Here is a 22,166-nt window from a genome sequence, read left to right as displayed (position 1 = left end):
TGTCTGTTCGATCGGACAGGGGTGCTGTTCGATCGGTTAGAGTGTTCGATCAAGTGAGTCAACAAAAGTAAACTTGTTGTTCGATCGGTTGGGCTAGCCGAACGGTTAGGCTAGCTGATTGAAAACACTACACAACAATGAACTTGAATCGGTTGGCACTTCAAACGACCCGCTGTTCGAACAAAAACACTACACGACAAATATGTTGTTCGATCGGCTTGCACTTCAACCAATGGCACTAAAAGACAAATCTTCACCGATCGGCTAGAATGATGTGCTGACCGATTGAAGTCACAAAACGACAAATATCTTTGAGTTGGCCGATCTGGTGGGACCTGATCTATGAGCTTTGACACAAAACGACAATGTCTTTAATAATTCACAAATTTGATTGGGCCGAAAAACCCACTAACTCGACAATCGTTAATTGCTCAAAGATTATGATTGGGCCACAAAAAAATGGCAGACAATCTATTGCGGACAAACATCAACTACACATTTATCATTGGGCCGCTAAATCTCGTGATGCTTTGATTGGGTCGTATCTTGTTCACATGCAAATGTAACAATGTTACACAATTGATGGCCGACAAAATAAACTAAACACTTGAATTTAATTGGGCGGCTATTCTTGTGACGATGACAGACCTTTAATACACAATCACATGGCCCGATCAGTTTTGATGTCACTTTATTCACTATTTAAATCTCATTGGACCTTCAATTTATTGAACAACACAATCAGCACATGCTACATGACAGATATCATTTAATGATTTTTATGCAAATTGATTGAGCTTATCAATAATGTGGCCGACAACTTTGATAACTTTCAAATTCTTATTGGACCTTTGCTTTAATGATCAGTTTGAAGTTAGTTTTTATTAGGCCGAGATATAAGAATTCACATGGGACGATAAAGTTGACTGACAATGTTGACTAAATGAATGGAACAGGGTGAGGTGTCATAAGATGTTTTGCTAACCGATCAGTTTAGTTTGACAAGTCAACACTTTAAATGACAGAATTGCAGAGATGCACTGGAACGAACAGGCGGTTCGATCGAACAGCGTGTTCGATCGGTCAGTAAGTCAACAAGGTCAACCCTATTAAATGCTTCTCTTAAAATGTTGCAGTGTAATCGATTAGAGTGTTCGATCGAACAGTGTGTTCGATTAGACAGCAATCAACAAAAGTCAACAACTTAAAAATATGTGGTGCAATGGAACGGTTAGTCTGTTCGATCGAACAGGCTAGCCGAATGGTTATGCTTTTGCTGTTCGATCGAATAGGCTGGCCGAACGGCTGGTGACGAACAGTTCAGCAAAATCGATCACAAAAACTCAGATTTCTCCCAAACGGCTTGGAATTTTGACCTGAAAATTTGTAGGTTTGTAGATCAGATACTTTCACACAACATATCAAAAAATCAGCAATTTTTAACCGTAAAAAGTCGTTTAATTTTGCGAATTTCAGTTAAAAACGTGAAAAAAATGTAAGAGTGAAGAAATTTGACAAATCTGAATGAAATTTGGATCTGATTGTAACAACTCGAGTTTCCAAGGTCGGAAATTGACAGGGTCGGAAATTGAGGCGTATACTAAACGGTCAAACGAGCTGGCCATCATGTGTCCAACTATGGTGGACCCTCCTATCAAGCGTATTGAGTTGTATCTCAAAGGGCTAGCACCAGAAATTCAAAGTCATGTGACATCGGCCAACCTTGATAATATCCAGGATATTCAACGTCTTGCTCATCGCCTCACAGATCAGGCAGTGGAACAGAACAGACTGCCTAAACGTATCAGTGCTACCGATGCTACTACTTCCGCTACTCCCGGTGACAACAAGCGGAAATGGGATGGGGATTCCAGCAAAGGTTCAGCTACAGCTCAGTCTCAGGTTCAGCAGCGCAAGACTGATAACTACCAGAGCCGTGGTCAGCAATCTTCGGGTAATCAAAGACAGGGTGGATATCGAGGAAACCTCCCAAGGTGCAACACTTGCAACAAGCACCACAATGGCCAGTGCAACAAGGGTCGTTGTCAGCGGTGCCTCAAGATGGGTCATGAGGCTAAAGATTCCAGGAGCTCACGACCTGCGAATCAGAACCAGCAACAACATCCACCTGCTCCACGAAACCAGCAACAGCAGCGAGGCAACAGGGGATGCTATCAATGTGGCGCTGAAGGCCACTTCAAACGTGACTGCCCCCAGTTAAACCAGAACCAGAACAACAACAACAACAATAATCAGGGCAATGGGAATAACAACGGGGGAAACAAAATGGCAACGACGCTAGCGGTCGTGTGTTCGTGCTGGGGCATGGTGACACAAGGAATGATCCTAACGTGGTTACGGGTAAGTTTCTTCTCGACAACTTTTATGTTACTGTTTTGTTTGATTCGGGTGCGGATACCAGTTATGTGTCTCTAAAAGTCAGTCAAATGTTAATACGTACACCAACACCCTTAAACACCAAACATGTCGTAGAATTAGCTAACGGTAAAAGTTTAGAGGCCACACACGTAGTCAAGGGTTGTAACATCGTCTTAGCGGGTCAGACTTTCTCCATCGATCTCATCCCTATAGTTCTGGGTAGTTTCGACATCGTCATTGGTATGGACTGGTTATCTCAACAACAAGAAGAGATCTTATGCAAGGAGAAGATGGTTCGTATTCCCCGTTCTGGTAAAGAACCTCTCGAAGTTCAAGGTGACAAGAGTGGTGCCGTGGTTGGCATCATCTCCTTCCTGAAGGCCCAGAAGTGTTTGCGAAAGGGTCACACTGCTATTTTGGCACTCGTTACAGACGCATCGACGAAAGAGAAGAGATTAGAGAATATCCCAGTTGTACGCGATTTTCCTCAACTGTTTCCTGAAGATTTACCTGGGCTATCGCCTCACCGCCAGGTCGAATTCCAAATTGAACTAGCTCCTGGAGCAGCACCCATAGCTCGTGCACCGTATCGCTTAGCTCCAACTGAACTGGAGGAACTGTCCAAACAACTACAAGAACTCTTGGATAAGGGTTTAATTCGTCCTAGCTCTTCGCCTTGGGGAGCACCAGTATTATTTGTGAAGAAGAAAGACGGTACCTTCAGGATGTGCATAGATTATCGTGAACTGAACAAGGTGACAGTGAAGAACCGCTATCCTCTTCCACGTATTGATGATTTGTTCGACCAGCTGCAAGGGTCGAGCTACTACTCGAAGATTGATCTGAGGTCAGGTTACCATCAACTGAGAGTCCGGGATGAGGACGTCTCCAAAACAACATTCAGAACTCGCTACGGCCACTACGAGTTTCTAGTTATGCCATTCGGGTTAACAAACGCACCGGCAGTCTTTATGGATCTTATGAACAGAGTGTGCAAACCCTACCTAAACAAGTTTGTCATAGTCTTCATCGACGACATCCTGATCTACTCTAAGAGTCAGGAGGAACACGAGCAGCATTTACGACTTATTTTGAAGCTCCTTCGAATAGAACAGTTATACGCCAAGTTTTCAAAATGCGACTTCTTGCTTCGTGAAGTCCACTTTCTAGGCCACCTGGTAAACAAGGATGGGATTCATGTTGATCCATCCAAGGTAGACTCGATCAGGAACTGGCCTGCACCACGTACACCAACGGAAATACGCCAATTCTTGGGTTTGGCAGGTTACTACAGACGGTTCATCAAAGACTTCTCAAAGATTGCACAACCGCTTACACTACTGACACAGAAAGGTGTTACTTATCGTTGGGGTAATACACAAGAAACGGCTTTTCAACACTTAAAGGATAGACTCTGCAGCGCGCCTATTCTTTCATTGCCAGAGGGCACAGACGACTTTATGGTCTACTGCGACGCGTCAATTCAGGGTCTTGGTTGTGTATTGATGCAACGGGAAAAAGTTATTGCCTACGCTTCGCGCCAACTTAAGATCCACGAACGGAATTACACTACACATGATTTAGAGCTGGGAGCGGTTGTTTTTGCGCTTAAGATATGGCGACATTACCTGTACGGTACCAAGTGCACTATCTACACCGATCACAGGAGTCTCGAGCATATCTTCAAGCAGAAGGAATTGAACATGCGTCAACGTCGATGGGTTGAGCTACTTAATGATTACGAATGCGCCATGAAATATCATCCAGGCAAAGCCAATGTTGTGGCTGACGCTCTCAGTCGAAAGGATATGGCACCTAGACGCGTACGGGCACTACAACTTACTATTCAGTCTAGTCTTCCTGCACAAATACGAGATGCTCAGGTAGAAGCATTGAAACCAGAAAACGTCAGGGCTGAAGCCCTATGCGGCTCAAGACAACGATTAGAACAAAAGGAAGACGACGCCTATTATGTAACGGGGCGTATCTGGGTCCCATTTTATGGCAACTTACGCGAGCTTGTAATGGACGAAGCACATAAGTCTCGCTACTCGGTACATCCAGGTTCGGATAAAATGTACCACGATCTCAGAACTACGTATTGGTGGCCTAGCATGAAGGCTCACATAGCAACTTACGTCGACAAGTGTTTGACCTGTGCGAGGGTCAAGACAGAATATCAGAAACCATCAGGCCTACTTCAGCAACCTAAGATACCACAATGGAAATGGGAGGAAATTTCCATGGATTTATTACTGGCCTACCTAGATCTCTGCGTGGTAACGATAGTATTTGGGTGATCGTGGATAGACTCACTAAGTCTGCACACTTCTTGGCTATCAAAGAAACAGACAAGTTCTCTACTTTAGCAGACATCTACTTGAAAGAAGTGGTTTCGAGGCACGGAGTGCCAACCTCTATTATTTCGGATCGTGATGCACGATTCACTTCAGAACTGTGGCAGGCAATGCACAAAGCTTTTGGCTCACGATTAGACATGAGCACATCTTATCACCCTCAGACGGATGGGCAGTCTGAGCGCACTATCCAGACTCTAGAAGACATGCTTCGGGCATGTGTTATCGATTTCGGCAACAGCTGGGAAAAGCATCTCCCGTTAGTGGAGTTTTTGTACAATAACAGTTACCACACCAGCATTCAAGCCGCTCCATTCGAGGCATTATACGGGAGTAAATGCCGATCACCTCTTTGTTGGGCGGAGGTGGGTGATAGTCAGATCACAGGTCCAGAAATGGTAGTAGACGCAACAGAAAAGATTGCACAAATACGACAATGCATGGCGGCAGCTCGTGACCGTCAGAAAAGCTACGCTGATAGGCGCAGGAAACCGCTCGAGTTCCAGGTTGGGGATCGAGTGCTACTCAAAGTCTCGCCCTGGAAGGGTGTAGTTCGTTTTGGCAAACGAGGCAAACTCAATCCACGTTACGTCGGACCATTCGAAATCATAGAAAGGATAGGCAAAGTGGCCTATAAACTGAACTTACCAGCAGAACTCGGTGCAGTTCACAACGTTTTCCACGTGTCGAATCTGAAGAAGTGTCTGTCAGATGAGACCCTCATAGTTCCTTTGAAGGAGCTCACTATCGACGAATAGTTACATTTCGTCGAGGAACCTGTTGAAATCACGGACCGGGATGTTAAGGTCCTCAAGAACACCAGAATACCACTTGTTCGAGTTCGTTGGAACTCCCGTCGTGGCCCAGAGTTTACCTGGGAACGAGAAGACCAAATGGAACTCAAATATCCCCAGTTATTCCAGAACAATGCAACCACTACTGAGGCTGAAGCTACTACAGAATTTCGGGACGAAATTCCAAATCAACGGGGGGATGATGTGACACCTCAGGAAAACTAGTAAACGATACAACTTAACTAGCTTCCCCAGTAACCGCATGCTAAATTTCGGGACGAAATTTCTTTCAAGTTGGGGATAATGTGACAACTCGAGTTTCCAAGATTCCTTAATCGCATTTATTGCACGTTAACCGTTTAATTGTTTACTTACACGACTTATTGCTTTGTAATTGTATACGTTGGATTATATGAACTATATGCTGAGATGTTGATTTGATGTGTTATCCATGCAATGTGACCAAAGTGTTTATCATGTATACTGTTGAAAAACTTAAACTATTAGACTTGAACAACTCGACGAAACACAAGTGTGTTTCGCCATAACCCACACGACGAAACAGGTGTGTGTTTCTTCACACACATCTCGACGAAACAAGCTGTTTCGCCGGCCCACGATTCGCCGAAGCCCATTAAGGTCCCAGTACGGTAGTTTGTGTATATTAACGTGAACCGACTCCTGTTTCACACCTTTGGCAAAAATAAGAAACCCTAAGAGCTTTCTCCGCTGTGTGACGGCAACAACCATCTTTCACCATCATTTTTTCCCTCTCGAATCCTTAGTTGTTCATCTCGAACCGGTTAGTATAAAAACCCTACTGTTCATATGTATCTGTTAATTGATGCCTTTGTGTGTTTAGGCTAGGGTTGGTAAACAATATGAATCCGGAATCATGATATCGTAATATATGTGATGATTGTTCTTGAGTGCTTGATGATTTCGATGTATTTGGTTGATAATTTGACAATAATAGGATCTATTTTATCGGCTACAATTCTGGTGTATCGAGGTTGGACTGTTTGTTGATGATGATCAGATGAAGATTGATAGTGTTGATTATGTGATTGTGCTCTCATGTAATGGCTAACTCTTATGCTAGATGTTGGTTTTTGTTTGGAAAATAATGTGATTAAATGATGATTACTGTGCTGAGTAATTACTGTATGATTGAGGATGTTGATGACGGCAGTTAGGGTTTCTGGGTAATTAACTGATATACTACGTAACTGATACTTAATGACGAAACATAGGTAGCGGTGAAACAGTTGAGTTTCGCCGAAACCAATCTTGACGAAATCGGTATGGCGAAACAAGTGTTTCGCCGAAGCCATTCATGATGAAACAACCATGACGGAACAGAAGTGTTTCGTCGGGAGGGTTCACGGCGAAACAGGGGGTGTTTCGTCGAATGGGTAATCTGCACAGTAACCTAATTTAACTCTGTTAAGTGTTAACTGGATTGATTAACTGTCGATAAGTGTGAAGCATAACTTGTATGAACTTGAATATGTGCTTTGTGCTAGTTGGTGATTACTGATTCAATATCCACTATGATTATGCTTATACGTGAATCTTGTGAATTAAAACTGATTTGGTACACATGCGTACTTTAGGATTTGATTGATTAACTGTGAGCACATACTTTAGCATACCGAGCCAACCAAGGTGAGTTCACACTCTTGCCAAGGCATGGGATTCCCGGGATAGGGAATGGGATTGAATGATTACTTGCACTTACATTGTTATTGGGAATTACGGATCACTGACCTCGTTAGGGGAAGGTCACTTATAGATACTGCTAGACTAGCAATACAAATACTACTCTTCGCACACATGCCTGGAATGGCCGCGATACGAACACGAATCTTCGCACACATGCCTGGAATGGCCGCGATACTAATACTAAACTTCGCACACATGCCTGGAGGGTCGCGATACAAATATAACTAGTCTACAATACATGGGAAACTCCCACTAATCATCGCAAACATGCCTGGAGGGCCGCGATACAAGTATATATGATACACGGTTTATAAATAAATATACGATTTACGAAACGAACACTATAACTAAACAACCAACTGTGAACTCGCTCAACTAGTTGTTAACTCTCTGTTACATGCCTTGCAGGTCGTTAGGTACACATGGAGTTTGCACAGGGAGGCGCGGTCATTGTGGACATGGATCATGGATGCGTTGTTAAACATTTATGACATTTCAAATTTTATACTTATGTTGGGTTTACATTTATGCTTCCGCTAAACATTGAAAATACTTATGTTTTAAACACCTTTCATATTGGTTTGGTTGAATTACAGTTACTATTTACATTGTTCAATATGATTGGTGGCTTGATCCTGGTCAGTCACGCCTCCAAGCGGTGGTACTCCGCGTGTGGATTTTGGGGGTGTGACACTGATTTTGATGATTTTCTGTGCGTAATCATGCGTTTGATCCGTGCAATCGAGCTCCTGCTCTGATACCACTTGTTAGGACCGGTTTTGACTCCGTAATGATTGCGTAACCCATCGTGTGACGTGCGGAATCCATACATGAACGTGACCGAACACACAAGACATAATCTAATCTGTGATTCTATTGAAGAATATGAAATCGTACAAAGCACCTGAATCACGATGTCACTTTCTCTCTCTAGTTTCTCTCTCTAGGATCCAAGCTCTCCAAAGTCTTCAAATGACCAAAGTGACAAAAGTTTCTAATGCTAACCCTAACACATCTATTTATAGGCCAAGGAATAAGGAGGTTCTCCTTATTTACAATTATGCCACCTTGCCTTTTAGTAACTAGATATTACACTATAAGCACTAAACTTCTTATGTTTCTGCTACGAACGAAATTGACGGAGGCGATAGATATAAATGCACCAACAACCTTTCAACACACAACCTCAACTATACTTACATATGGTTCAATGTGCAGGTATGGATTATGTAGAAGACTTCTCACAAGGCGCATTAAAGCAAAAAGAAGTTGGAAGTTGTTTAAATTACGAGTCACCTGAAATCATCATCAGTTATGAGGGATCGTGGTTAAGACCTTGCTTTAAAGACAGATAGATGCACAATAAGACGATGTAAAAATTGCAAAACAAATACCTCTTCAGCAGTAAATTATATGAAATAAGGAACCAAAGGATGGAGTCCTGCATCAGTCGCCAAGCTCAACAGCGCTTTGTTGAAAATAACTGAGTTTGATCGACTTACTGTGAGGTCCGTTATCTTTTCAAAGTAAAGCTGCACCATAACCAAAAAGCTGCAAGTTACAACACAGGGTGGGATCATGTGTTGATAACAACAATACCTGAAGCTCTATCGAGAGCACATGTTTTGATACTTTTACGTCTAAACAATCATTGTTTGGTTCAAACAAACTATCAAATTCAGGCATATTTTTTCCAAAAATGAGAACTATGGATCAATCACCACAACCAGAACAATTAATATAAAACTTCAGATCTAATATTTACCTTGAAGCAATCAGTTTATGAACACATCACCTCTCTTCAAGTTGTGCCTGCAAAAATCATGCAAACAGAGAATCCCTATCTCTATCCTTTCTACCTCTTCTCTTATCAAACTCTTCCCCGTCCTCCTCCTCTCTCCTCAACGCCTCCCCTAACTTCTCCAAATATGCCTCTGCCACTCTCTTCCGCTTCTCCGTCGTCGTCTCCTCTTCCTCCGATTTAATTCTGTCACGACGCCGCCACATGTTTGTCGTTGTACACCTCAGAATCACAACTTTTAATGTCGTCCAATTTTCAAAGAACACGTCTGGTTATCCGGTATAAACCGCTTGAATTTATGTATGTTATTTTCGTCATCTGCCTTGTCTCCAGCGTCGACCTTGGGGTTGTGAGCTACTCAGGAAAAATGTAATTTGGGGATTTACGACTTATGAGATGTAAGGGATTTTATGTGTTTTTACTATAGTGCCCTTTCTACTCTTTTATTTTATATTCCCTTCTGATTTAAACCCACTTTAATCTTAGCTCTTAATTTAGGATAATCTATGGATGGAAATTGTTCTTAGTGTTCTCATGAAAATCTTTGTTCTCAAGATAACCCTCCCCTAGTTAAGTATATAAATATAAATATATAATAGTCCAAATTTTAAGAAAGCAATCACCTATTACCATTTAAGTAAAACAAAACCTAGAAATTTTAGGCTATAGACTATAGTTTGATAAACGTCTAATCTTTCATCATCAGTCGTACACGACATAACCCCACCAAAGTATTCTCTCTTCTTTTCTTCAGCGATTAGTAACCGGTATATGTAGTTTTTTATTTTTATTGATGTTCTACTTTGGCCCTAAAATACACATTACAACAAATCCACGTATACATTCATGAATATGTTGAGTACTTGATTGTTTACTTTTATTGATGTTCTACTCTACTCCCTAATATACTTGTTCTTCTACTGGATTTGAATTAAAAATGGTTCAGTTCATATGTCATTCTAAGACACACTCAAATAGCAACTTAAATACTTAATAGCTGAGTTAAACTTGATAAATTTTATTATTATGTTGTACGTAAATCAGAATTACAGGACACATTATATAAGCATGTGTATGTTAGTGGCAGATCCAGGGGTGTTTTGGGGGTTCCCGGGAACCCCCTCGGTTTGGAAAAAATGAAAAAAACCAGTGGAAATTTTGTATAATTTAAAGAAAAATAGTGAGAATTAGTGAAAATATACTAAAAGGAATCCGGTAAAAAATTTTTTGGATCCGCTACTGATGTATGTATAATATTTTTATACAGCGTCGGCTCAACTATTTTGGTGGCCCAAAGCGAAATAAAATCCGGGGCTCTTGCAACTTTTCTAAAGAAAGAATATTATAAATCAATACTTTCAGGATTTTGTAATCCATTTAAATCTAGATAGCTGCCATTCTTATTTAATAAACAAAGATTAGTAAGGTTTTTGTTAGATGTAACCTAAGATGGTGAATTTCACCATTAATGAAATTAGAGGTGAAGTGTGCTGCTCTGATTTCAACCATGGAGTATATAGGAATTATGTGGGCTTGTAATAAGCAAAGAATAAAAACAAAAAAGCACTTAAGATAGTCTCGAAGCTCTGATCCATTTAGAACTTATAAGGAAAAAGAATAAAAACAAAAAGAGCACTTAATAAACAAAGAATAAAAACAAAAAAAAGCACTTAAGATAGTTCTACCTATTTCATGTTGTTACTAGTTCTAGTGTATTAAGTATATTGACCATTAAGCGTTTTTCCTGTTAGGTTATCAATAGAGAAATGTCTCTACCCCGTTCAAATGATACAGAATTTCAAGCAAGCGCAGATACTTCAACTTCGAAAAAGGCGCCTAATAGCGATGATGTTATTGTAGTTAATGATGAAGAAGAAAATCTCAATGATGAAGAAAATAATGATGAAGAAGTAAATAATGATGAAGATAATGCCCATTACACTAAAAAGAAAAGAAAGAAGACATCAACTTCTTGGGTTCATTTTCGCACAATAACTAATGCTGATCAAAATGAAGTCCGTCAATGTATACACTGTGGTGAGAAATTTAACAAGTTTAAGGATGGAACCACCACACCATTAAATAGACATATAAAAAGTATTGCCCGAAAGTAAAAGCCGCAAGTAAAGGACAAATGAAGTTAAATATTTCTTCTGGAAAAGCATCAGGTTCCTTCTTAATATTTTATTTGATTTTTTTTCTTATTTAGTGATATTAATAATTTTCTTGAATAACATCAGGTTCTTCATCAGTGGTGAACAACTGGAAGTTTAGCAATGCGAGGATGAGGGAGGTTATTTCTCATATGATCATGGTGCATGAATTGTCATTTAATTTTGTTGAGTATGAGTTGTTCAATGTGATGATGGAGGAAGCCAATCCGGAATTTGAGAAGATCTCTCGTGCATCAGTTCAACAAGATTGTGTTTCTAGTTACAAACTTGGAAAGAAAAGAATTCAAAAAATGTTGAATACTGTTAATCGTGTGAGCATCACAACTGACATGTGGACATCCGTTCAAAATATCCATTACATGGTAGTTACATGCCACTTTGTAGACTCGGATTTTGATATTCACAAATGCATATTGAGTTTTGTAGATATGCCTCCGCCATATTCTGGAGTTCATATCTATGATTGCTTATTCAAGTGTTTAAAAGATTGGAATATTGAGATGAAGGTGGCTACTTTGACTGTGGACAATGCTAAAACTAATGATGTGGTGGCTAGAAAGTTGATGGATAATTTAAATCTACAAAAAAGACTTCGTCTTGATGGAAAGTTGTTTCATGTGCGATGTTGTGCGCATATTCTTAACTTGTTGGTTCAAGATGGTCTATCGGAAATTCAAGATATAATTCACAATGTTCGTGAGAGTGTGAAACATGTGGGTGCTTCTCTGGGGCGATTACATCTCTTTAGTGAGCTCACTAAACAATTACAATTGAAAAAAACATCTTATCTTGGATGTCAGTACTCGGTGGAATGCAACATACGCAATGTTGTCTATGACTTTGGAGTTTAATGAAGTTTTTGAGAATTATGTCGATCGAGAAAGTACATACACCAAATTACCAAGTGGTGATGATTGGAAAAAAATGTAAAGATGTTTGCTCATTCTTGTCCCTTTTCAATGAGGCTACCAAAATAATTTCATGTATTAGTTTATTCTACTTTATCTCTCGCTATTTGTTATACAATATATTTATAAGTAATTGTTTTTTAATCTTGTAGGTTCTGAGTATCCAACTTCTAATTTATTTCTCATTGAGTTATACATTATAAAGAATGCATTGGATACTGTAGCTTTCGAGGAGAATGATTGCATGCGATCTATGGCATGTAAAATGAAAGAAAAATTTGACAAATACTGGGGCTCTACTAATCTGTTGATTTCTCTGGGTGCTGTTATGGATCCAAGATATAAAATGGAACTAATTAAAATATCTTTCAAGACAATTTATTCTCTGGAGGAGGCTAAAGAAGAAGTACAAGTTGTTAATGACATTTTAGAGGATTTGTTTAATGAGTATATTGAGGCACATAAGGAATCGAATGTTGTTCAAACTGGTGGTGCAACTACTGGGAGTGGAAGCAAGATCAGAGCTGTTCTTCTAAGAGTTCATCATGCTTCATGACTTCTCGATTTGGTGATGGTTTGAAATCAGGTAGCGCTATGTATGCTCAACATATTAAAAGTCTTGATACTGTTGAACGTGTGAAGTCAGAGTTAGCCACTTATTTAGAGGAAGGAGTGTACATTTGTGAGACAGGTGCAAGTTTTGATGTTTTGGGATGGTGGAAAGAGAATAGACTTAAGTATAGAATTTTGTCCAAAATGCAGCTGATATCCTATCTGTTCCAATAACAACTGTTGCTTCTGAATCGGCTTTCAGCGCTGGTGGCAGGGTTGTTGAGCCACATCGTTCTTGTTTAGGAACAGAGATGGTTGATATGCTTGTTTGTGGAGCTGATTGGTATCGTCATTACTATGGACTACATAAAAAGAAAATCAAGGTAATTTGCTTATTCTTTCAACTATAGTACCATTTTTTTGTTACTATTGGTCTAGAAATAATATATATTTTCGTTGTTAATTGTAGGAAAATTGTAGGATCGTTATTGACGATCAAATGAGTCAATCAGAGGTGAAACACCACTGTTTATGCAGCGGAAATACACAAACAGCTTGAATCAAAGAGAATGGAGTAGAATAGAATGCAGATCACTTTAAACACGTTTTCTCATTAATACTTCTCAGAAAATTTCGGCAGCAGTTCGGCTACGCATTCGACATTCGGTGCGAAATGAGATAACACAACTACTATATATAGGGGAGCTGATTTTGCTCCAAATGACACAATGTCATTTCGAGCGGAATCAGCCCTTTACAACATAAACATTACAAAACAACCCCTATACTATACATAATTCACATATTTGACCCCTAGACCCTATACAAGCTTGACTAAGACTAAGACGTAGGCTTTAGACATTCGTGCATCAACAAACTCCCCCTTGGATACAGCCGGAGTCTCCAGTCTTGACTTCGGGTCTTCAGAGTGACTTGAAAGTTTCATCACGCTGCTTAGGCTTTTTCCTCAGTAAGTTCCTAAGCCTGTCATTCTCTTTCTTCTTTCTCTTATCCTCTTCGGCCTGTTTCTTCATCCATTTTCCTCTGTTTGCTTCCAGTTTCTTGCGTTCACGTTCAGCTTTCTTTCTTTCCATCTCTTCAAGCGACCACCATTTAGAATTACATTTATTTTCAGAATTAATGCCTTTCTGAAAACAAATAGATACAACTTGTTGGAACTGCATCGCTTGTTCACGGTCTTCAGACTGAAAATGGATCTTGTTTATGAATAGACATTCAATATCCTTGGCCGAGCAATTGACTAACCACATTGGGTCGTAAACATGTATAACTCTTATCTCACTTCCAGCTCGATAACTGATGATAGCCTCAGTCGAGATGCAACTGTATACCCAGCCCAAGAAGCCTTTGTAGAAATCCTGCTCCATCTTTGGCACTGGTATATTCTTCATCGTCTTCGGCTTTTTAACGTTAAGAATAGTCTCTTCGACCCCAGTCACTGGATCCACTCTTGTAACTCTTTTCGGGTAATGCGGCTTCCAGTGTTGAAAATTCTTCAACGATTCAAACTTTATGTATCCCCACATTGCAACATCATTCTTTCGAACAGGATACCCTAAAGTTCTTACTTTCGACAGCTCCTCAACATCCCACCATGGTAATGACATAATATCATATAGACGTTCAACTCCAAACTCCCTTCTGATCGCATAAGCATTAACATGAGGCAGGAAACCCCAGCTAATGATTTCACCAAGTGAAATGCTTCGATCTCTCTGATAATACTTCAACGGCCTTTTGAATTTTCTTTTGTGACTTTCTTTAAACCACTTCTGCCGTTCTTCCTTCTGCATATCCTTAGGAGTACCATCGAAATTTTTGTCTTTTAAGATCTCAGCCACTTTCCTTCTCAACTCATCTCTATTCTCTTCAGTAAAGAATTCCATCAGAGTAGGATACTGAGAGGTATCTTCACTTACACTCTCATCATCTGTACAATCTTCAACCTCAACCCTGTCATACATATCAGCATCCTCTACATATTTGTACTCGTATTCTGGTTGGTGGTTGATGTCGAACGCATTTAATTCCTCTTCAAAATCAAACTTGAAGTCTGGATCCACCATACGTGTCATTTCTTTTATCTCATCCAATGTATACGTATGTCTGTGTTCACCTTCCTCCATATCAGTGTCTAATCTCAAGATTAACTTTTCAACATGTTCAACATTTTGATCATTACCATGCTCCCCCTTTCCTTCAGCTTCCCCTGTTTCTTCGTTCACACTATCATTCAAATAATCATCAACATTTCTTTCACTTGACTGTTCAGTCACTTTGATTCCCATACCATCCTGATCATCATCATCGTCATTGTCATCATCGGAACCATGACTGCTAGCAGAGAAAACTTTTTCATCATCGTCATCTTCCTCATCTTCATCACCCTCTTCATCATCATCCTCCTCATCATCTTCTTCATCGTCATCACCAGCAAGATCTTCCAGTGATACATGTTCTTTAAAGATTGCTGATACGGAGGATATAGGAACTGGATTCTCAATAACTAGAGATGGAACAATTGAACTTTCAGTAACTGCCACACTGCTTTCAGCACCCTTTCCCTTATCTTTCATCTGTTCATCAATCTCAGCTTGGCGTTTAGCCCTAAGCTCTTAAACTTGTATTTCTTCGAATATTTGCTCAATCGACGTTCCAAGCATATTCTCAACAACTTTGTTCAACATGTAGAACTTGTGCTCTTTCAATGCTTTCGCAGCCTCAAGCTCTTTGTTTTTCATCTCGAAATACTTGTTCTACTCATCTCTGCGAGCCTTTTCTTCTTCCAACTCAGCCACTCGCACTTTCAGGAAATCAATCTCAGTCTGATCTGTATCAGTCTTCTTCAGTAATGCTTTGTTGTCAGACTCCCATCGCTTTACACGTATTTCGAGAATCTTTTCACGATCAGCTACTTTCTTACTTTCAGCTGCAACTATTTTATTTTCATTCAACACATCATCCATCTTCTTTTCTATCTTCTTTACTTGTTCATCATTTGCAAAACCAAAATCTCCAATATCTTCAAGATTATCCGGAGGAATATGAAGACCCTTGTGACCAGAAGAACTAGGAGTTAGTTGAATTTGAGTGAGTGGTGGTGTTTGAAATATTTCTTGGGATGTGAATAAGGTTTGTTGTTGTGGTGGTGAGATATGTAGTGGTGAAAGATGTAATGGTGAAGGTTGTCTGGGTGGAGTTGGTTGTTTTGGAGGTGAAGGTTGTCGTGGAGGTGTTTGATGTGGTGGTGATTGTATTGGTGATTGATGTGGTGTAGGTTCAGGTGGTGGTGTTGGTGGTTTACTTGGTTCTTTGGCCGATTTCTTCTTCAGAACAATCTTCGGCTTTGTAATCTTTGTAGTAACTTTCTTAATCTTCGGAGATACAATCCTTTTTCTTGCTCCGGCTTTCTTTTTACCACTCGAAGGTGATTGAGATTCAGAAATGTGCTCAGGAGATGGTACGTATGCAGCATCATCTTTCTCCTGTCTCTTCCTCTTCCTTAATTGTTTCTCTTTCTCTATAGCTTCTTGAATTCTTCTTAGACGTTCAGTCTCATCTATCTCATCATCAGAAGAACTCGAAGAGCTTGTAGTACTTTTATTAACATCATCACCTTCGACATCATCAATAACCTTCTCTTTCTCAGCTTCCACATTAGCTGCTTGCTCAGTCACTAAATCATCAACATTTAACATCACTTGATCAATATTAGCATACGGATCTTCTTCCACATTTACAACCAGTTCCTCAACCTCAGGCTCATCAACCAACAACGTCTTTGCCACTTTCTTTTGCTTTTTCTTTGGCTGTGATGATGACCCCTCACCTGTGACAACTCGAAATTTAGAGCCTTTCGTTGTAACTTGCTTGTACATTATGTGACTAGCTGCCCGGTTAAACTTAATGATAAACGTGAACCTTTTTATGTGATAAGTGCTTTGTTATGTGTGCATTTGTATATATATGTGTACGTGTTTTATGTGAACCGAGAACCCAACCCGAGAACCAAGAACCCGACTCGAGACCATGAGGTCTCGAGTGTACAGTAATCGGTTTTGGGCCTTGGGCCGAGAACCTTTGGCCGGTTGGGCCTTTGGGCCGTGAACCCCCACTCGAAACCCACTAAGGGTGCACACTTGGAACTTGACTATATATACACCACCTTAGTTAGTTTTTACCATTTGTTGAACATTAGAACACACACACACCCTCCTACTTCTCTCTCTAAACCTAAGAACACAAACACTTCATCATTTTCGGACCTTTGAAGTTTGGATCGGCTCACACTCGAATCGGCTAGAAGCTTCACACACACCTCACCAAACCGGTTAGTATCCATGATGTTTTGACTTATATTTGTTGTGTTTGTGCTTGAATGGATGTATGCATGAGATGATGCTTAGTGTTAGGATTTACATGATGATTCTTGATGTGTATGATGTTCTAATGTGTATAATGTTGATAATCGGCTAAAGGGTCTTGACTTCGGACATATATATAGCATGATGGATTTTGGTGTTTTGTGTTTGAATGAGGTTGAACTATTTATGTTGATGAACATGAAACCGAGTTACATATGTCATATATTCGGCCTAGTATAGAACCGAGCCTATAGTGTTATGTTAGATAAATGAGATTGTTAACCATGATTATGCTTATGATTGATGCAAAATGTGTTAGAATAAGGTTGAATATGTGATGAATGTGTTTGAATATTTGAAGAACACTTTGAATGATAGTTGAAGATTGAAAACCCTTGTGATTTTGATCCATCTTTGACTAATAGCCTGATTAGGAAATATGTTAGTGGGATTCTATTGGTTATTTCCGGATTTGGGCCTGATTATATTGTACCACTAATCTGACCACATCTGCATCAACACGTGAACTTGAAAACGACTGCTACCGACTCGCAATCACCCGGTTGCGACTCGCAACCACAGCGTGATGACTCGAGACCACGCGGTTGCGACTCGCAACCATAACAGGACCAGCCGAGACCACAGGTTACGAGTCCCGTTGCGACTCGAGACCTCAGCATGATGAACCGAAACCATGGTTGCGACACCGGTTGCGACTCGCAACCCTCCATGATCAACACACAGCATGACTCGAGACCATGCTTGCGAGTCCGGTTGCGACTCGAGACCACACTTATTGGGCCTTAGTTAATGGGCCAGACTGATGGGCTTCTGTGTTAACCGCTTTTACGTGTTTGGGCCTAAGTAGTTGGGCTGAACTTGTGAACCGTATGTGCTACTGTTGACTGTTAATTGTTACTGCTAAACGTGCTTGCCAAACGTGTTGAACATTTGTGCACTACTTGGTTCGAATCTGATTTTACGTGATATCCGTGTTAGGACGTTATTGACTACTTGCGACTTGATTGACTTTCTGTGATTAACTGCCGAGCAAACCAAGGTGAGTTCACACCCTTTACAAAGCATGGGATTCCCTGGGATGGGAACGGGGTTAAGGAACGTGGATTCCTCGTCTACCTTGGGTAGTACGTCAGTGGTTCAGGAATGTGATTCCTCGTCCGGATGGACGGATAAACGTACTAGACTAAAACTCTATCACGAAGTCCCTCCTTTTTGTATCGACTAATCGCCGGGCCAATGGCGAGCGGGTCATTAGTTAGATAGCGCTATTTAGGTCTGACAAGCCTCACACCGTGCCGCAGAGGACGGGCGTGAACTAATGGATCTGGGGCACGTCAATGATGATAGACATTGATGTTTTCAGGGCACATAAACATGACTACAGTCAGCAATCGATACGGTAACGAGTCTAGTATACACATGGGGTAGCCCCCACGGCTGGAGAGCCAGATGATGTACATGGGGTAGCCCCCACGGCCGAAATGCCTGATAACTACATGGGGTAGCCCCCACGGCCGGAGTGCCGGAGTAACAGGGAACGAACATGTCACGTTTTTAAACTATGGGGTAACCCCCACGGCAGGATGCCAGATAAAGTAAACTGTTTTCGAAACAACTAAAACGAACGCCCACCCGTGAACTCACTCAACTAGTTGTTGACTCGTTACTACATGCTTTGCAGGACCATAGGTACTCAGTGGGAGCTTGCATGGAGGAGGATCGTTGTGGGACAGGGATTGCTACAAGACTATGTTAAACTTGAAACTTTTGGAACTTATGTTATAACTTTAAACTTATGCTTCCGCTTGCAACTTAAACTTATTTGTTTTGGAACACCAATCGTGATGGTTAAACTTTTATAACTACTTATATGCTTGTTCAGTATGATTGGTGGCTGGATCCTGGTCAGTCACGCCTCCAAGCGGTAGTACTCCGCAGGTGGGATTTTGGGGGTGTGACAGATTGGTATCAGAGCCATTGGTTATAGTGAACTTGGTTTTAATAAAGGAGAAACGTTTTTGTTAAAACCAGACTATAACCGGTTTAGTGCTCAACGGTCCACAACGACACTTCGCTCCTCATGCAAGGCTCGACGCTTTAGGTAATATGATGTATGTATATTGCCTACTTGTTAGTTACGTAGTACATTGCTCATGGTATGCTTGATTAGTATAGCTACTGTTGTTTGAACACGTGCGTGCTTACTCTGTCCTACTATCGTGCTTTCGCGAACCTCTCTCACACGTATTACTCTTATTATGAAGAACCATGTCTGGACGCGTTAACATGACACAAGCCCAGTTGACGGCTTTGATCAACGAGCGAGTTGCCGCAGCGCTTGCAGCTGCAAACGCAGGAGGTATATCCTGCAGTCCGAAATTGTTCTAGGATCATTTGGATCCTACTCTCGTGAACCAACCTTTGTGTTAAACTCTGTCTTTCTTTCACATACCTTAGGTCAGTATGCTCAGGCACCGGTGTGCACTTTTAAGACCTTTATGGACTGTCGACCCACGACTTTTAGCGGAACTGAAGGAGCAGTAGGTCTCCTACACTGGTTTGAGAAACTGGAGTCTGTGTTCGAAATGTGCGAATGCCCTGAAGCGCGCAGGGTGAAGTATGCTACTGGTACTCTCGAGGGTTTGGCTCTCACGTGGTGGAATGCCCAAGTGCAAATGTTAGGGTTGGTTGCTGCCAACGCCACCCCATGGGAAAACTTCAAGGAAATGATCAGGGAGGAATACTGCAGTCGTGACGACATTCACAAACTGGAAGATGAGTTCTACAATCTTAAGATGTCGGGATCAGAAATTGAGGCATACACTAAGAGATCGCATGAGCTTGCCTTGTTGTGTCCTACTATGGTGGATCCTCCCTACAAGCGAATTGAACTCTATCTCAAGGGCTTGGTGCCAGAGATCCAAAGTCATGTGACTTCAGCGAGGTTGACTACTATCCAGCAGGTTGTACAGTTGGCTCACCGTCTCACTGACCAAGCGGTGGAGCAGAACAAGTTACCGAAGCGTATAGGTGCTGCAACTACTTCTGGTGCTTCTAGTGGGGATAAACGGAAATGGGATGGAACTTCAAGCAGGGGTTCAACTTCAGTGCAAACTCAGTCTCAGCAGAGAAAGACGGACGATCACAAGAGCCCCAGTCAGCAATCGTCCGGTGGTCAAAGTCATGGTGGATACAAAGGAAATCACCCCAAGTGCAATCGTTGCAGCCTACACCACAGTGGGCCATGCACCAGGGGCAACTGTCATCGATGCAACAAGCCTGGTCATGTTGCAAAGGATTGCAGAAGCGCATACCCCGTCAATCAGAATCGTCAGCAACCTCAGCAGAACCAGCGACAGCAGCAGGGTAACAACAAAGGGTGCTTTCAGTGTGGAGCTGAAGGCCACTTCAAGAAGGATTGTCCCCAACTGAATCAGAACAACAACAACAACAATCAGGGGAATGGTAACAATGGGAACAACAACAACAATGGTGCTAGGGGACGAGTGTTCGTGATTGGTCAAGGTGAAGCAAGGAATGATCCCAACGTGGTGACGGGTAAGTTCCTTCTCGATGACTTTTATGTTACAGTCTTATTTGATTCGGGTGCCGATACTAGCTATGTGTCACTAGAAGTCAGTAAGATGCTTAAGCGTATTCCTACACCCCTGAGCGACAAGCACACTGTAGAGCTAGCTAATGGTAAGAATTTGGAAGCCTCACACGTAGTCAAGGGTTGCCAGCTTATTCTCGCTAACCAGACCTTCGCCATCGATCTTATTCCTATTGTCTTGGGTAGTTTCGACGTTGTCATTGGGATGGATTGGTTATCCCAACACCGAGCAGAGATTCTTTGCAACGAGAAGATCGTTCGTATTCCTGGTTTAGGTGGTGAACCTCTCATGATACGTGGCGACAAGAGAAGTGCTGTTGAGAACATCATCTCTCTTCTTAAAGCCCAGAAATGCTTACGAAAGGGCCACACAGCGATTTTGGCTCTAGTTACTGATACCACAGAAAAGGAGAAGAAGCTAGAAGATTTTCCCGTTGTACGCGACTATCCTGAGGTATTCCCTGAGGAATTACCTGGTCTTCCGCCCCATCGCCAAGTCGAGTTTCAGATTGATCTAGCTCCTGGAGCCGCGCCTGTAGCCCGTGCACCTTATCGTTTAGCGCCATCAGAGTTGGAAGAACTCTCCACGCAACTACAAGAACTCTTGGATAAGGGTTTCATTCGTCCTAGCTCATCGCCTTGGGGAGCTCCAGTGTTATTTGTGAAGAAGAAGGATGGTACCTTCAGAATGTGTATCGACTATCGCGAACTCAACAAGGTGACTGTGAAGAATCGTTATCCTCTACCGCGTATTGACGACTTGTTCGACCAGTTGCAGGGGTCGAGCTACTATTCAAAGATCGATCTGAGATCGGGATATCACCAGCTGAGAGTTCGGGAAGAGGATGTCTCTAAGACGGCCTTTAGGACTCGATATGGGCACTATGAGTTTTTGGTCATGCCGTTTGGGCTGACGAACGCACCGGCAGTTTTTATGGATTTGATGAATCGAGTGTGCAAACCGTATCTGGACAAGTTTGTCATAGTCTTTATCGACGACATCCTGATCTATTCTAAGAGCAAAGAGGAACACGAACAACATCTACGACTTATTCTGGAACTCCTTCGGAAGGAACAGCTTTACGCAAAATTCTCGAAATGCGACTTCTGGCTTCGAGAGGTCCATTTCCTAGGGCATGTGGTGAACAAGGATGGGATTCACGTTGATCCATCCAAAGTGGAATCTATTAAGAACTGGCCTGCACCTCGTACACCAAAGGAAATTCGCCAATTTTTGGGATTGGCAGGTTACTACAGGAGATTCATTAAGGATTTTTCTAAGATCGCGCAACCTCTCACCTTACTAACGCAGAAAGGCGTTGTTTATCATTGGGGAAATGCACAAGAGTTAGCTTTTCAGCATCTAAAGGATAGACTTTGCAGTGCACCTATCCTTTCATTGCCAGAGGGCACAGAAGATTTTGTGGTTTACTGTGATGCATCAATTCAAGGTCTTG

The 22,166-nt window shown here is 41.5% G+C and overlaps 1 protein-coding gene across 1 annotated transcript; it reads left to right on the top strand.

Annotated features, from left to right (window-relative positions):
- Positions 1 to 10,822: 10,822 nt before the first annotated feature.
- On the top strand, positions 10,823 to 12,694 carry LOC110870201 (zinc finger BED domain-containing protein RICESLEEPER 3-like). Its single transcript, XM_022119401.1, has 3 exons — positions 10,823 to 11,081; positions 11,297 to 12,025; positions 12,291 to 12,694. The coding sequence occupies exons 1-3, from the start codon at positions 10,823 to 10,825 to the stop codon at positions 12,692 to 12,694; spliced, it is 1,392 nt and encodes a 463-aa protein (XP_021975093.1).
- Positions 12,695 to 22,166: the final 9,472 nt, after the last annotated feature.

This window comes from Helianthus annuus, chromosome 8 (assembly GCF_002127325.2).
Source record: "Helianthus annuus cultivar XRQ/B chromosome 8, HanXRQr2.0-SUNRISE, whole genome shotgun sequence".
Taxonomy (NCBI): domain Eukaryota; kingdom Viridiplantae; phylum Streptophyta; class Magnoliopsida; order Asterales; family Asteraceae; genus Helianthus; species Helianthus annuus.
This window is presented reverse-complemented; position numbering and strand designations above follow the sequence as displayed.

Coding starts and splice junctions, on each gene's coding strand:
- LOC110870201 (XM_022119401.1), top strand. CDS start 10,823: ATGTCTCTACCCCGTTCAAATGATACAGAATTTCAAGCAAGCGCAGAT. Junction 11,082..11,296: donor TCAAAATGAAGTCCGTCAAT/GTATACACTGTG, acceptor GAATAACATCAG/GTTCTTCATCAGTGGTGAAC. Junction 12,026..12,290: donor AAAAACATCTTATCTTGGAT/GTCAGTACTCGG, acceptor TTAATCTTGTAG/GTTCTGAGTATCCAACTTCT.